The 16,379-nt window shown below is 40.0% G+C and overlaps 1 protein-coding gene across 2 annotated transcripts in view; it reads left to right on the top strand.

Moving 5' to 3' along the window:
- Nucleotides 1-4,229: 4,229 nt before the first annotated feature.
- The window catches only part of nectin3a (nectin cell adhesion molecule 3a), a 38,390-nt gene continuing 26,240 nt past the window's right edge, over nucleotides 4,230-16,379 (top strand). The window contains exon 1 of one of the 2 annotated variants that reach the window (XM_084950451.1): nucleotides 4,230-4,425. In XM_084950451.1, the coding sequence (XP_084806577.1) occupies nucleotides 4,338-4,425 (88 nt within the window). In that variant the 5' untranslated portion in view covers nucleotides 4,230-4,337. The remainder of the gene's footprint in view (nucleotides 4,426-16,379) is intronic. The other variant, XM_084950450.1, reaches the window with a different exon arrangement.

Here is a 16,379-nt window from a genome sequence, read left to right as displayed (position 1 = left end):
TTACCTTCACTGCTAATTACCCATGTCCTGATTCAGTTCAATAGAGCTTTTAGGCAGGTTTCAAAACCCCTCCTTTGCTTTCCTGTCGTCACGTCATCCACAGCAGCAGTCTTTCCACACCGCCACTGAACAGGAAAAAAGTGAAGACTCAACCTCTGGAAAAACATTAAAAATGTATGAATTATGATGCTTTAAGGAAAAATTTAAAACATGGAAAACACAAGTTATTCATAATTGGATATAATGTCTTTGTTCCCAGGAAAGTTAAAAATGTGATGAAGCAGAGAAACTTGTCTTAGTTTATTTATGCTTATTCCAGCAGATGGCGATCTAAGTCCACTCCACTACACATCTTTGCCCTCTGCTTCAGTGGGATGCATTGCATTTACATTTTCATATCATGCCACATGTATTTTATATATGCAAAATGCAACTCATATTTTACTCCAGCACATGCAGCCGGTATTGATTTGTTTTGAATTAATAGTTGTGATTAAACAGGAGCCCCAGATTGTACTGCATACCTACATTTACATATGGCATTTTGTCCCTGAACTGGTGTCTGCACATAAAGTACAGTGAGACTCTGTATGAATTTTAATTAGTTTGAATTCCAAACACTGTAATTTATTTCTTCAGTTGTTACTTTTATGCATCTCTTAAGAGTTGATTGAATACTGAGTAATTTTAAATAACGTTTTAAAGATGTGCACAGTTATCGGCCTTATCCATAGTATGTCCTCTGTAACAGGTACTCTATCTTAATTTCACATGTACTTTCTTAAGGTCGGTGTGTACTACAGAGGTCATTTCATACAGAGCTCATTATGGGAAAGACCTGTGTGGAGGTGCAAGCACAAGTGTGTAGCGTCAGCAGTGAGGTGACCTCTCCTCGTTGTAGATGGTCAAACCTTGGCAGGAGACTGGACTGAAAGTGTGGCTACAATGGGGGAGGAATGGGTGGGAGGTTTTGAGGTGTGCAAGGGCCAGCTGACCAGTGCGACTAGTAAGGAATGTTGTGTTTAACAAAGGCTGTTTTCACAGACTGTAAAACCAAATTTCCCAGACAGCCTGTGTGGATGTGCAGCCACTGGTCACAGGGGAGGTGGTGCCAGTGCAGCATTGCTTGCCTGGAAGAAAATGTAATAACACTTAGTGAAAAGTATTTTTGCTGCATAAAACCTCAATGAGGTAACCACAATTACAAAGGTCATGGGCCATAAATGCTCATAAACTATTTAGTGCTACTGAGGGGGTTTAAGCATTTATGCAGCAGTATGCATTTATGCCAGTGGTGTGGAATAAGCCTTGCTGAAGCAGTTTTTGCCCAAATTGTTGATATAATTAACACATTAAGAGTTGGATAATCGAAAATAAGATGTGAATTATCATCTCATAAAGACAAGAGGTTGCCTGCTGCACTAACTCTATCGTTTCAATGCAAAGTGCCCCAGGAGGGGAGATTGATTAGTGAAAAGGCCATCACTTTCACCTGGGGATTTATAGCTCTTTGAGGATATAAATAAACCACCAGAGGGTATGAAGGTAGGGGGTACAGTGTGGTGACACATCCCGGGTCATGCTTTAATCACTGTAAAGCTGAGCTATAGCACTGAGAGGGAGTGAGTTCAGTTCTGCAGGAGATGGAGGTTCCCTGCAGAGTTCACATTGTCCTGATGAGGACTCGGAGCTAATAGAGTCTATAAAGACATCACTGCAGAATGAAACTGGTGGCTCAACGCGAGGGAGGCACATCGAAACAAGCATTTTTGCTTATCTTCAGTGAATATGATGTTCGCCTGAAATTGCTGAGCGAGCAAGTTTATCAGCTCAAGCTTCAGCGCGTGATAATAACACAGTGCTGCACACAGCGTCGGATTCCTGAATGTGTAAAAGCTGTAATTATCTCAAAGAAAAGAACAATGCAAGAGTGTTTCATTACCACTTTGTTTTAGGACAGAGTAGTCGAAGTGTGTCTGCATTCACGCTGATGAGTGCACACTTTTTTTCCCCCAGCACTGTACCTGCATGTGATTGCTTTGTCCTTCAGTGACTGATCTCCTGGGGTTTATATTAACTTTCACATTCACTTCCTTGTTTCCACCACAGTTTTAGGATAGTTCAGCATATCTGTGACTGAGTTAACATTAATAAGCTGGTTTTTTAAAAAAAACCTTTGTGTGCACTGAGGCTTGGTTAATGGTACAGCAATGTTAGCATTTCTGGTGTGTGAGGGTGTGTGTAGGGGTTATTGTCAGTTTCCTTTTTTTACGTGCTAAAGGACTGAGGGAGAATGGCTCATTACGCGTATTTTGTGTATTTTACTGTAATTGAGGAGGTTAGAAGGGGCATAAAGTGATTGACTGGACTTGCTAAAGTGAAAGCAGCACTTATATCATCTTACAATCTGCTCAACACCTGCTTATGAAAATGTGATATAAAATAGATTGGGTTTGGTCATTAGAGGGACTGAAGGGTAACCAGTAGGTTGCTGTTTTTAATCTCCACAAAACCCGTGAACCCACTAAAAACATCTTTAGTATATTCTTAAGCAACTTGATGAACCTTTGCCTGTTCAGGTGCTGCACTGAAGATGATAATCATGATTAAAAAGCAAATGGTTATTTGTGCTATAAATCGTTCTGTTCACATTTAATGTCTGTTTGCACAAGTGAGACCTTAAAACAAGGAAATTCCTCACTCATTCCACAAAAAAGAAGAAGAAAAAAACAAGCAAATAAACAAACAAAACTTCATTATATGTGCGGTTTTAGTACTTCTTTCTTTTAAAACTGTTTATGATCCTTATCAGATAGGTTTATATTAACTTAGGGGTGAAATCAATATCTTTTTTAAGCCTAGTCATAGTCAAAATTTGATCCTTTCTAACTGCAAAAGTCCTTTCAGCTGTATCAAGATAGTCTTATGAAACAGTGCCTTGTAATAAATGTAGTACTATTTCATCAATCTTGCGTATGAAAATGTTTTTGACTCCCTCTTGCTAATCCTGCTGTCCCTACAATAACAACAACAATGACTGCTATTGCTAGGGTTGTAATATTACATGTGAAAATAATTAGGCAGTTTAGATGTTTCAACTTTTTTTTCATCACCGGGGAGGTTTTTGATCGGTCCCATATTTTACAGCCCAAACATACAGCAACAGATGGTTTATATGGCCCCACGGAGACCCGATTTCAAATCATGCAGTCAGTCTGGGATTGCGTGAACAGGCAGACGATACCAAGACAGCCTAAATCCACTGAAGCACTATGGCAAGTTATCCAAGATGTTTAGACAACCTCATTTGCTGTGACAGGAAGAACTGACACTGTTTAAAAGATAAAGAGTGCTTATACCAAAAAGTTATACTTTTAGCCGCTTTTTAAATGAAATTAAAAACAAGAATCACCTATTTCTGAAAGCATCCTTTCTTTGCTGTAAAACTAGACTAAGTCGTCTATTTTATGACTGGATTTTTTGGCAGTTAGCCTATTGCATACTTGAATTATACAGTGACATCTAAAAAAAGCTCAAAGCTATCTGAAACGTCAGTTTGGGACAAGTTTTTCCAACACAATCAATACAAGCAAGCCACGATAGATTTTTTTTTCTTAAGACTGGGTTGTCTACTAAGAGTCAGTGCTTGCATTGTAGTATCTGCTCTAGGCTTTGAAGCCCCCTGACATATACCAATGAAATTATAATGAGAGAAAATCTACTACTACAACTACTACTACTACTACTACTAATAATAATAATAATAATAATAATAATAATGAGAAGAAGAAGAAGAAGAAGAAGACGACAAAGAAATGAGCGAAAATAAGAATAAATAACTAAATGGATTTGATATATAAATTTAAAAAAATTCTTAACAATCAAACATCGACAACTGGCTCCACACGAGAAACTAACTGAAATTAAACGTAATAAAATAACAATTAAACATAATTTAGAGTGCTGATCGTGATAGCCCTGCTATCTATATTTATGTTGCCCGAATCTGTATATAAAGTACCAAAAAAAATCCCACAAGCAAACAAACAAACAAAAAGACAAACGGCTCAATGACAAGCATTTCAGAACTGCGCTAAAAGTGTATACACACGGGGACGAGTGGGTCAGCGCGCGTGCGTTCTTAAGTTTCATGTGTGTTTTTTTTTTTTTTTTTTGGTTGACTTGCAGAATGGTACAGCCCACGCGGTTCTGTCGCTATGGAGAGAGGCTCCCCAGGAGCACGAGCCAGAGAGAGAGAGAGAGAGAGAGAGCAGGGACAAGCGAGGAGCGAGGAGAACGGATCCGGGAGTGCCGAGGCGCACAGACACACAGGAATCATGGAGAAAAGATTACCGCTCAGGAGGACTTTGCCATCTAACGGACTGCGACTTTTAATATCCCTCCTCACCTTACACGGACTTACCGGTGAGTTAACGGTTTCTGTATCATCCCTCGCATAATACTTTTGAGGCCATTGAAAGAAGTTGTTGCAGTAGGATTGCTCGGAGAGGGTCCTCACGGATACAGTCCACTACCCAAACCGGCTGGCTAGTTTTGTTGTTTTGTGGTGGGCTCGTCCTGCTGCATTTAAGCTAAGCTTAAGCAGGCTAGTTGTTGCCTGTGGACAGTTATCTTTACGTTAACACTGATGGGAAAGTAGCTGCTGCGTCAGTTGACCGTTAGCTAAAACTCACTCTCCTCCCCCCATTTGAATTCAACTCCGTTAACATCAGTTAACTTCTTTACATCGGAGCGACTGTTACACACAAGCTAACTGTGTTAAGATTTTCAGCTTATTCCAGGAGACACAACTCAGACACGGCACTGATTTGTGTTATGGTGATAATGGGCAGACCTTCGAGCTGAGGTTACTTACAGTATGTCACATCATGACTTGGCTAACATCATTCAGGGCGTTTGGGGGGTTTACCGGCTAGTTTGTCTCCCACCCACATGGTTACAAACTGAGGAGAAGCAGTGATTAGAGGTGCACAGAAATAGACAAGAAATGGAACAATCCGGGTGTCACGTATGGCTAGGAAAAAAAAGAGGCTCCTTTGTAAAAAGTTTGCCAAGTGGTTGGTTACAGATGGATTGGAGGTTATGTGATACATGACAGAAGGAGAGTCAGTGCAGAGTCTTCAGCTTTGGGGTAAGGGGTGGCAGGGGAAATGAAGACATATTTGAGTGCATGCACTGCAGTCGCAGAGTCTGTAGAAGTATTGACCTGCAGTTGGGCTGCATGCCAGCTGAAGCACCTTCCAGCCCCCTCACTGTCCCGAGGAGAGCAGCTGGAGAGCTTTGCTGTGTCTCAGACACAAACACAGATGGATGCTTAAGTAAATACTACCCAGCAATACACCAGTGTTCTTTTCTTTTCTGAATCCAAGAGCAATACAAGAAAGAAAAACTTACTGTATTGCTCATTGTAATGTGTAACATAGTGTTGGGCGGTATGGAAAAAAACCAACTGCATGATGGTATTTTTTTAAGATTCTGGATGGTTCACAATAGATCTATTATTATTACTATTCTTTACAGAAAATGTGCGTTTACATTAACTTTTTCATGGCCATGTGTAAGGTTTATACAAAAAAAAAACAACGCTTCTCTTTTAAACCATTTAAAAGGAAAAAAAGCAATCAAAATAATAAGTAAACCACACTTAGACTCTTATCAGTAGTGCTCATGTGTTCAGTAGACTCGGTCCTTAATAGACTGCTTGTTCTGCTTTTAGGTTAGATGTCAAACTGCCTCCTTAGCATTAATATTTCCACAGCAGAGCTGGGTCTGAAAAAGCCTTGACTAACCTCATATCGTTGCCCTACCTGATTCCCTTTTGCTGTGTGTGAGTAGAGTTCCCTTAGATTTGCCTCCAGTGAAAGTCCAGCACGGATACAGCATGACACAAAGCGAGTCTCATTTCTTTACAACTGAAAAATCAACAATTGACAAACCCAGCTCCTCTCTGGGTCTCAAGTCATTTGGGTTCATCCCCAGTCTTGTTTTTTTCATCCCCCATATGGCTTCACTGTTCTTGAATGTAATGAGGGAAGCCCACCCTTACTTCCCTAGCTGTTGACACATTGTTATGATGTGTTCAAACCATATGCCAACAGAAGTTTTCATGCGGTGTGATTACATACAGAGTGAATTGACAGAACTTTGCGCTACAGGAGTTGGGATGAAGCTGTTTGCTCAACTTGTGACACTCAAAAAAATCCACTTCACTCTACGATAGAGGCAAAAAATAAAGAACAAAGCTTGGAGAAAAGCGAGTGAAATCATAGTAAGGCAAGTCAAGTTTATTTATATAGCACAATTCAACAACAAGGTGATTCAAGTAAGGTCTCAAAATATGTGATCATAGCTTGATTCCAGCTATTGTGTTTATTTTGTCTCTGCCCTCTTTTAAGGGCAAATATTTGTTTGTTTCTAACTTGACTATGTTCATAAGACTAATGCAAGGTCAAACTTTGTGATTTATGTCACAACACTGTGATATTTCTTGGCACCTTTCTGTTTTAGTCATGTAAATGTACTGTTATTAATGCTTTAAGTGGTTTTATCATTAATTATTACGTACCATGATTTTTTTTCCCACATGTTGTGGATTGTTAATATTGTGTATGATTGGAACTGAGTTAATATGGGTATCATCTCAGTACACTCTTCTGCGCTCCTAGTGGCAATATAGTACATGTAAACCACTTGGAAAACCTGAGTGAGCATTTCGCCTGTTCACCATTATTTTCAAAATTCAAACATGCATGAAATTAAGCTCAGGATGCTGCCCAGCACAAGTGTGGCTCCCAATATAACAGTAACTAATGGCCTTTTAAAAGCTGTGCTTTTTGCCTAGACACTTAGAATTACTATTGATTTATCTCTAATTATATTCTTGCTTAATTGCTTGATCCAAACAATATGTGTTACAGTTTTCCAGAGCTTAAGCTGATGTACAGAGATGCCATGTTTTGTCAGATCTGTAATTAAAGAGCAGATATTTTTGCTTTAAAATCCTAGAAGACTGAGCAAAAACTCTCCGAGAAGCCATGTCTTTTCTTAAATTGTATAATATCTGCTCTTATAGTAAACTGATTAATCGGTTGAGCACTTGTCTTTTGCGCCTGTCCTCCTGCTACAGTCAGTTTCATTTCAGTTGCTTTCAACAAATGTTTTTAAAGAAGCCTCTTCATGCCTTTCTTTTTGTGTCTGTACCCACAAAACACTGGTTCATAAATCAGCACAGCAAACCGATAAACAATGCAATGTTGCAATCTGAGCTGATTAGCCTCAAAGGCGTGTTCAAGTGTGTTTGCAGATTTCCAGTCCAACATGGTACCTCTACAGCCAAATTTTCTTAGCATGAACACATACGATAACCTAGCCAGCATTTTTAGTTTTAGGGGTTTTTTTTTTCGGTTTTGTGTTTGGATAAAAATGTGTACAGGTTTTTGACTCGTAAAAACATTGTTAGCAGCCATGTGGTCCTAGGGGACATTGTGATGTAAACACTTTTGAAGTTAGTTTTCTTCACTTCGCTGTAGCGTGTGGACAGGATTTTTGAGGAGGGGATTTGTTAAAAGGCGTGGCCACTGGCTGTGAGGACTGTAATTGAAGACCATAGTTTTGTGGTTCCTTCTCTTGGGGCCACATGATTCACAATCTAAATAAATAATGTAGTAATGGAGCCACCCCAAATTACAGACTCAGAAATAGATTTGAAAAAGCAGTGCAGCGACTGAGCAGATTTGGTCCTTATAAAGCTTAATATGATTCTGGACTCATTAATTGACAGCATGATGTAGCCAAGAAAGTTACTTTGTCATTAGGAATATAATTAAAACAACCGTGGCTTTGCCGCCACATGGTATAGGGCAGATCAGGTCAAGACCCTTTTGTTGGGGGAGGAGATTGGATAACTTAATATAAAGTTACATCCCAGTCTTACTGGCTTTTCTGAGCAATTACAGCGTTAATACCTTGGATCGAGTGATTTAACTTTTTCAGGACTGATTACAGACATTAGTAATTATAGAGGTCGATAACCAATATTTTAATATATATTTTTAAAAAATAGCATGTTATAGGTGTTTTAATGTCTGTTTAAGCCTTATGCACTATTGGGGTTAGCACTGTTGCCTCACAGCAAGAAGGTCCTTGGTTTAAATCCACCATCTGGCCAAGGCCTTTCTATACGGGTACAACGACTGCAGATGTTTGCCTGTCTCTCTGTGTTAGCCCTGCGACAGACTGGTGACTTGTCCATGGTGTACTCTGCCTCTCACCCTGTGGCAGCTGGGATAAGCTCCAGCTACCCTAAATTGGATAAGCAGTAGAAAACTGATGGATGAATATTCAGTGTAGTCTGAAGCTGCCTGCTAACTTAACCACTAGCATAACCCTTTGCCCTTTTGCTGTTTTAGTGTAGCTTTCGCCACTGTGATCCTTTTTCCTTATCTAGTCCCAATATGTCTTGGTTTTCTTCCGCTTTGACAGCATTGTCTTACTTTCACCCCTCCAGCTGGCCTGATAGCAAGCCTGCTATCCTTGTCTTCATTGGATGTCACTGCAAAATATTGCATTTGATCATTAATGCATCTGGGAAACTGTGCATGCTTGTCATGGTTGTGTGGTCGTACAGCAGAAAGAATTGCAGCATTTATTGCAAGGTCAGCTATATCTGCGATATGCAGTCCAAACCACAGCTCCACTACGGGAGCTGCTTCAGACTGTGTTCTGCTCTGTGCTCAGTGGTGATAGGCTTTTGTTCATAGCATGTAAACAATCAGAACATTATGTGGGTAGGACCCTATATCACAGAAAGTCATACAGAGAGAGGCAGTTTTGTATTGTGACAAATCAGCATGCAAAAACACAGAATAATGACCCCAATAATCAGCCTATCCATAGCTAATGCTTAAAAAAACACCCTTTGTCATGATAAATTTTGCACCACTCACTTGATGCTTCTGCTTATTTCAGCTAGTCTCTTTCAAAGAGTGATAGTGATAATTTAGCATGACCTATTGATTTATTTGTCAGTAGATTCAACCATTTCTCTTCATTGCTGATGTTAATTATCCACAGTTGTTATTTGTTATCAGAATTATGAGCAAGAAAAATGGCTTTGAAAGAGCATTTTAGCATTTGGATTCACATGTGTGGGTCACAGCTGTCACATCCATCTGAGCCTCCTTATTTGATCTCAGTTGAGAAGCAGCTGACTGAACACCCCTAATCACATTAAATGCACACAGGGTTTTCTTTTTGAAGGAAGGCCATCAGCAGATGAGTGTGTGGCTTTGTTGTGTAGGCTGGTGTGTAGGCTGTGTGGGGAGTTCAGGGAGCAGTCTGTGGTCACCGGCTCCTGTTGACTCCACCCTTTGCTTCCTCTTCCATGACAGATGTGACTGACTGTCAGAGGCTGTGAATGGCAAGCAGCTTCCTGGTGGTCCTTTAGTGAAAGCAGAGTTGTAAACCGCAGTTTTACCTTTTCAGCAAATTTGTTTGTAATTTAAAAGACATCATCGTCAGTGACACTAAAGTTGCTGTTTGTTATACCTTATAAGTGGGGCATAGAAGATGGCACCACTTTCCATTCATTCCAGTGTGAATAGCTCTCTTTTTGTTTTCTTTCTTCTTGAGTGGGCTAATGCACCAGTACGCTTTGGTATTGACTGCAACATTCCACCAATGTGTTCCAAAGCATTTTGTTGTTTGTTGAACCACTTGTCATTGACATATGAATCTTTCAAAGATCAAAAAGGAGGCACCTAATTCAAGGGGTGAACTGCTGTGCTTTTGCACATTTTGCAATAAAGCACATTTTACACAAATGTGCAAGTAATGCAAGAAAGTCTGAGCGAGCTTGGCTGTGTTAAAGAATAAAGGTGATCTTATCAAATATTGACTTTCAAGAATTATTAGAATTGTAAAAGCTCTATTTTTTGCCTTATATACTGTATACAACCCAATTTCCCATTGTTCTATTGGAGATTATGTATCGGAATTTCAGGAGCGGGACCACGCCTCCAAACACGCTCCTTCCGGTTGTCATCTATATAGGTTCCCCCCAGTTCTGCAAACAGTTCATTCTCGTTTACGTGCCCCACCCTCCCTCCCACCTTGTTTTCAAGGCCTTCGAGGCCTTCCCCAAACCGCAGCTCAATTCATGTCCAAGCATTCACCTTTACCCACTAAAACGCTGTCAAACCTAAAACGAGGACGTGGGCCCAGCTAGTGAAATAAAATATAAAGAAATGAGGGGTGACTTCTGTCACTGACTTCTGATGGTATTTGTTGTTTTATGTCTGTACCAACTTTAGTAGTTACCAGTCATTATGACTGCAGTGCCTGAGTGCTTAGCCATTCAGAATTGGAAGGAAAGGGGAAAATATAGAAAAATACACAAAAAATGCTAATATTAGCAGTACTATTTTTACTAGTGTGTCTTGCCTACTGAATAAATCTTGGATAGACAGGAATCAAATGTTTCAATTACTGAGTCATAGGAAACGGTGCTGTATAAATGTCTTCCAGATATTTCCATGGTTAATTACCTACCGTGAATGAACAGAGGGAAACTTTTTAAACAGTGTTTTTTGTCTGCTGTTTTCAGGAGTCCAGGGTTTTTCCCAGGAAAAACAGAAAGAGTAGATCACATTGTGTAGCTGTTAGGGTCACATGAGCACACTGTTGCTTTACAGTCCATATTAAAAAGCTATACATACTGTATGTATAGCTTTACAGTCCATATTAAAAAGCTATACATACAGTATGTCCACAGTCAGCAATCCAGTTCCCCAGGAGAGGAGCACAGAGGTTATGGGAAACAGGTGTGGCGGCTGAGCTTCATCCGCTCAGTCTCATTTGTTTCACTCTTTTCAAGTGTGGGATGAGCACGCAGTAAGTTGTGTGCACTGACACACCCCCTGCCACCCAGGTGGGAGATTAACACCCACCAGTCAAATACTGGGCAGTGTTGGTCGTAGAGGGGAAGCTATCTGCAGCGTGGTCTCGTCCCCACAAAGTATGGTGAGTAAGGTGCATTAAATTGAATAAGAATAAGCGCACCTTCATATTACTCATCTGCTCAACCGCATCAAATAATCTCCTGTTGTGTTCTGACTGTGTGCCTGAGTGAGTGACATTTTTACCTATGTAGGTAATTACAGTCAAGACTTCTAAAACACATACTGCACTTGAAAGTTTAACAAAATGTGTTGGCCACAGCGTTAAGACAATTTTTTTTTTTGAAAGTAACTGTTCTTTATTCCCAGTTTGCATTGTACACAGTTTTGCTCCTAGTTGGAGAGCAGTTTTGAGAGTGTTTGCAGATCTTTTATACCATAGGTGTCAAACTCTGGCCCGCAGCCTAATTACATTTGGCCCACGAAGCCATACCAAATTACTATTAGAGCTGGCCTACTGGTATTATACAGCTAATATATATATTGTTTAGTATTAAGCTTTGCTTGTTACATATTCAGTTTTTCAGCAAAACTTGTTTGAGTCCATAAGAAAAGATTCATTCTTATATCTAGTGGAAGATTTTTTTTTCAATAAATATTAATGTTAGCCCGCAACTTTGTTCCAGTTTTGAATTTTGGCCCACTGTGTATTTGAGTTTGACACCCCTGTTTTATACAGACTACTGTGGCAACCCGTTAGTAATGAACGTGATTGCAAGGAGGGTTTTGTGACGTGCCCTCTTTGTACTTGATTTCATCGCGCAAGATCCAGCAACCTCCAGAAACTACTTGACACTCCAGGAGGGAAGGGGATCATTAACCGTGTGACTTAGGGCTGTGCGATATGACCAAAATCTCATATCCCGATATAAGAATTCTATCGTCCGATAACGATATAAATCACAAAAATGTAACATTTTCTGTAAATTCTGTGAATCTCGGGCAGCTCGACTTGCAGGAAGTGTTTCCAGCTGCGGGTCATGTACCTGGAGTCGAGTGTTTTAACAGATGCATGAAACGATACATTTTTAGACATAAGTTGTAACAGCCACCGTTTTCTTTGTGAGTATTTATTACACGGCGTGCTGCGGGGAAAAGCCTGTTCTAACGTTTGAGTCGAAGGTTTATTTTTTAGCACCTGGCGGCTCTTTTTTTACTTCTCATCCGTTAATAATCTGCTCTTTCACGTGATTCAGTTTATTTTGAAAAGTCTCAACAGGATCTTGAGCTTTATTGTGAAAGGTTTATGTGGAACATAAACAAGCGGACACGCTTATTTTTTAATAAGCTTATTATAGTTATTTTTTAAAAAGGTATGTAAAGTGGGGCCCTGCAACAGACTGGCGACCTGTCCAGGGTGTACCCCGCCTCTCGCCCTATGACAGCTGGGATAGGCTCCAGCGCCCCCCGCGACCCTGAAAAGGATAAGCGGAAGCGAATGGATGGATGTAAAGTGGGATTTTTTTTTTTTTTTTTTACATATTTAAGAAGTCATGAGTACACCTCCTTTCATGTGCATAGGCTCAAATTCTCTCCTCAAACTCCATCTTTTGTTTATAAGAGGTTGTTTAGTTTTCCTTTTAGCACCAGCCATGTTTTACCCATGTGTGCTCTAATCTCTCTAGCATGATGTTTATTTAGTAATAAAACATGTGATATGCACAGAGAAAGAAAACAGACATTTTATTGAAAGATGTTTTCACCTCCGTCAGTCAGTCGCAATTCTGGCTTTTATCAAAGACCTTATTTACCCTCCTTGATCTAATTCTCATTGTATGGTTCTTTTTTGTGGGGATAATCATTGACATACACCTGAATTAAGCAGTGAAAGCACAGAAATATTTGGCTAATTGGAGGTTGAAAGGTTCAGTTCCTTGTTCCTCCTGTCCTCATATGTGCTTGGGCAAGGTACTGAGCTTCAAATGGCCCCAGTTGCATCCATCTCTGTGTGAGTGTGAAATGGGTAAAAAGCACTTAAAGGCATGTGGAAAAAGAAAAGTCATATATAAATACCAGTTCACTTGCCGTTTACGATTGAACTGTGATCCAAACCCAGAAGTGAGAAGGAAATGTTCACTGCATGCTTTATTTACAATAATATATTTTCTCATGAGTGACAGCCTTAAATTATTTCTTGCATTACCAAGGGTAGAGTTTAAACAACTGTGGAATTTAACATTTATCTGAAACAGCCTGTTTGTCTTTAAGAAAATCAATGCCGTGACACTTTTTGGATTTCACAGTTACTGTTTTATCTACTGTGGTCCAGGTTTTCAGACACTGAAACCCAGGGAAGGAAAACCTGTCTCCTAATTCACACTTTGCTAATTTATCTTTCTGAGCATGGTCCAGAATGCAGATTTGTTGCAGTAAATGCTTCAACACAATACTGCACAGCCCTACTCTTGCTGGTTTTCAGACAGATTGTTCTGTTCCCCTGAGAATCACCGCTACACTACCCATGTCCATGCAGCCCCCTTCTCCATACTTCAGTCTCTCTGCTTCTGTTTTAGTTTCTGATCCCTTCTTCCTTTCAGCTGAATACATTTCCCCACCTTGATTAAAGCAGAAGCAAAGAAGAACAAACAGACTGCAGGTTTTATTACTGTTTAATATTGATGAAGGAAAGTGGACCATATCTGTACACTTTTTTTTCCCCACATTAAGTTACTCTGTCACTGAGGGGATGAGTCATAAATCAGTGCTAATCTCTGAGAAACTTCATGGTTGTTGTTGTTTTTGCCTTGAAAAGAATAATCAACAAAACAAATGGACAGACCGGTTCCTTTTAGGTCTTAAAAGAGTGGAACAATATCAGATTTTTGAGAAACTAAGGCACATACTCTACATCCTAAATGTGTTAGGCAAGCAATAACAGAAATCTTTGTTTTGTACATGTGAGCTTGTGTAACCTAAATTTGTTAAATCTATTTGTTAAAAGTTTGAATCTCTTTTGATTTAACAAATGCAGGTGAATGTGGAGAGTGTGTAGTACGTACGTATGCATTTGCCTGTTTCTCTGAGGTCCCTGTGGATACAAGCTTCAATCAGCTTTGCATTTTGTGTTTTAACAAAAGACCTGAGTGACCCAGACACCTACATATTATCTCCTTGTTCTCTCTGTTCAAAGTGGGTGGCACATCTGAATAGAGAGAAGCGCCTTAATCTGCTGCAGAAAAATGGTGAGAGTATGTGAGTGGGTGTGCCGGAAAAACAAACTTCCTCTTAGCAGGATAATGCTGGGGCAATGCCACACTGACCAAACTACTTACTACTTATATAAACAGGACAGGATTTTGCTGGTTTGCTTTACTTCCTCCCCCTTTTGTAAAACAGCCAATATTGCTCTACACGTGCATAGAAATCATAATATACTAATTGCACTAATTAAAACCCACAGGTGTAATCCTATCTGAGCGATATCTGAGTCTGTCTTTAAGTTATTCCAGGTGTCTGGATAATATTTTGTACGATTTATCTGTTTGATTGTGGTAGAAATCATAAAGGGGATTACTTTAATCAGTAATTGAAATCTGGTTTGTTTAACACTTCGGTTAACTGCTGGTCTATGCTAGCCTATGCTAGGCTATAGCTATATAGCCTCCACCTGGGTGTTTGCAGGGACAGCAAGAGGTCCTTGTGCCACGGGACTCGTGCACCTTAAGAGAGATCATCTCAGTAGCCACAGGGACAGTGAAGAGCTGAAGCCAAAAACCATCTGTTACCTTGGTAGCATGCCACTGAACACCAAACAAAGGCAGCTGCAGGTTCATCCTCAGAAACCTTTTACAACTTTTGCCCTGGATAGATCTTGTTGATCAAAGACTCTTTCCATCATTGCTCAAGTTAAGGTAAACTGTGACTGTGTTTTGGCTTTCACACTTAGTTTATGCCCATTTGTTGCCCTTGCGAAATTTGGCGCATGCCAAGAGTGATATCAGAAATACTGGCAGCAGCACTGTTTTTTGTCTGACACACAGCCGGCACACCCAGGTTGGAACAGATTGGTCTTTACCAGCAATTCAATTACATGTCAGCATAGAAACTTAGATGAAGATGATGCAGCAGTTGAAAAAAGATGATATGTTCGTAAGAAAACTGGGGATGAAAAAGCGTACTGAGGCCAGTACGCTTTAAGCACCAGTGGTCATGGGGCTTTGCTGAGGTTAAAGTTTACACGAGCAATGGCCAATGCATCAAGCATAATCACAGCTTTAAGTTAGGACAAATGCAAATCACCGAAAGAAGAAAGGTTGTGCTTGACTCTGTAATAGTTGGAGCTATAATCTGATAAATTATCCAGCATGGTTATACAATATACTAAAATGTATCAGGATTTTCGTGGACATGTTTTTCAAAACTCAGATCCCATCAGAAGGGATCATATCAGCTTCTCTAGTCCAAACAACACCAGGCATAATGTATTAGTACTGGGCATTTGACTGGAATTAAAACTGTACAATATTTTGCCAACTCTAGCCTGCTGACTTTGCAGCATGAAGTATTTTGCTTCATACTCATATTTAAATTAATATCATAATGTAAAATTATTATTTGGGGAACTTTTTGCAACAGAAAATATGACTGCAGTACACACCCTCAGCCATTGGTCATAATCTTGACATGGTGCTTATGTTGTATGTGCTTCAAGGTTGTGGTTTGGAGTGGCTCACCAATGACTAATTGACTATGTGCACGTTAGCATATGCTACTTCCGGTGCGGAAACTCCTGTGGGGAGCTTTGTTTCCGGTGTCCTATTCGCGCCCTGTTTACGGTCCAAAACAAGTTAAGCAAATGAATGAATCAAGCGGCGATTTACATTTCTATAGATGTCTTGGGCATTTACCCAATATATCTGTAAATGATGTTCATTGACTTGTCGATATTTTTTCCCCGCGCCTCAGAGCAAAAGAGAAAAGGGATTCAAATGTTATATTTCTCAGCTGTCCCTCGTTTATCGCGGGTGTTATGTTCTAAAAATAACCAGCGATAGGTGAAATCAAGTAGCCAATTTTATTTTTTGACGGTGCAAAATGTTTCGTGGACATCATGGACATACAGTACTGCACTTCAGAGTCACACTGCTAGCGATCGATGCAGCGATTCTGTACTGTACAGGAGAGACGGCATGGAGGAGATCGTCTGCAGCGATCAGGAGCAGGACACAATGTGATGTAAAAAAAAGCATGCAAACTTGCACTAAAAAATCCGCGAAACAGCGAGGTGAAAGGTGAACCGCATTATAGTGAGGGACCGCTGTAATTTTGAAGGTAAGTCACAACATACCCTTCGTAAATACTAATGTATAGAAACCATTACCAGCAATCATTCATTTTTTGTGTGGCTTTTTTTCACGGTTTGTTAACATGCTGTGTAGGTGTGTACTTGACTAGCTGATATCG

Source organism: Perissodus microlepis, chromosome 14 (assembly GCF_051167445.1).
Source record: "Perissodus microlepis isolate ML-2025 ecotype Zambia chromosome 14, ASM5116744v1, whole genome shotgun sequence".
Lineage (NCBI taxonomy): Eukaryota > Metazoa > Chordata > Actinopteri > Cichliformes > Cichlidae > Perissodus > Perissodus microlepis.
This window is presented reverse-complemented; position numbering and strand designations above follow the sequence as displayed.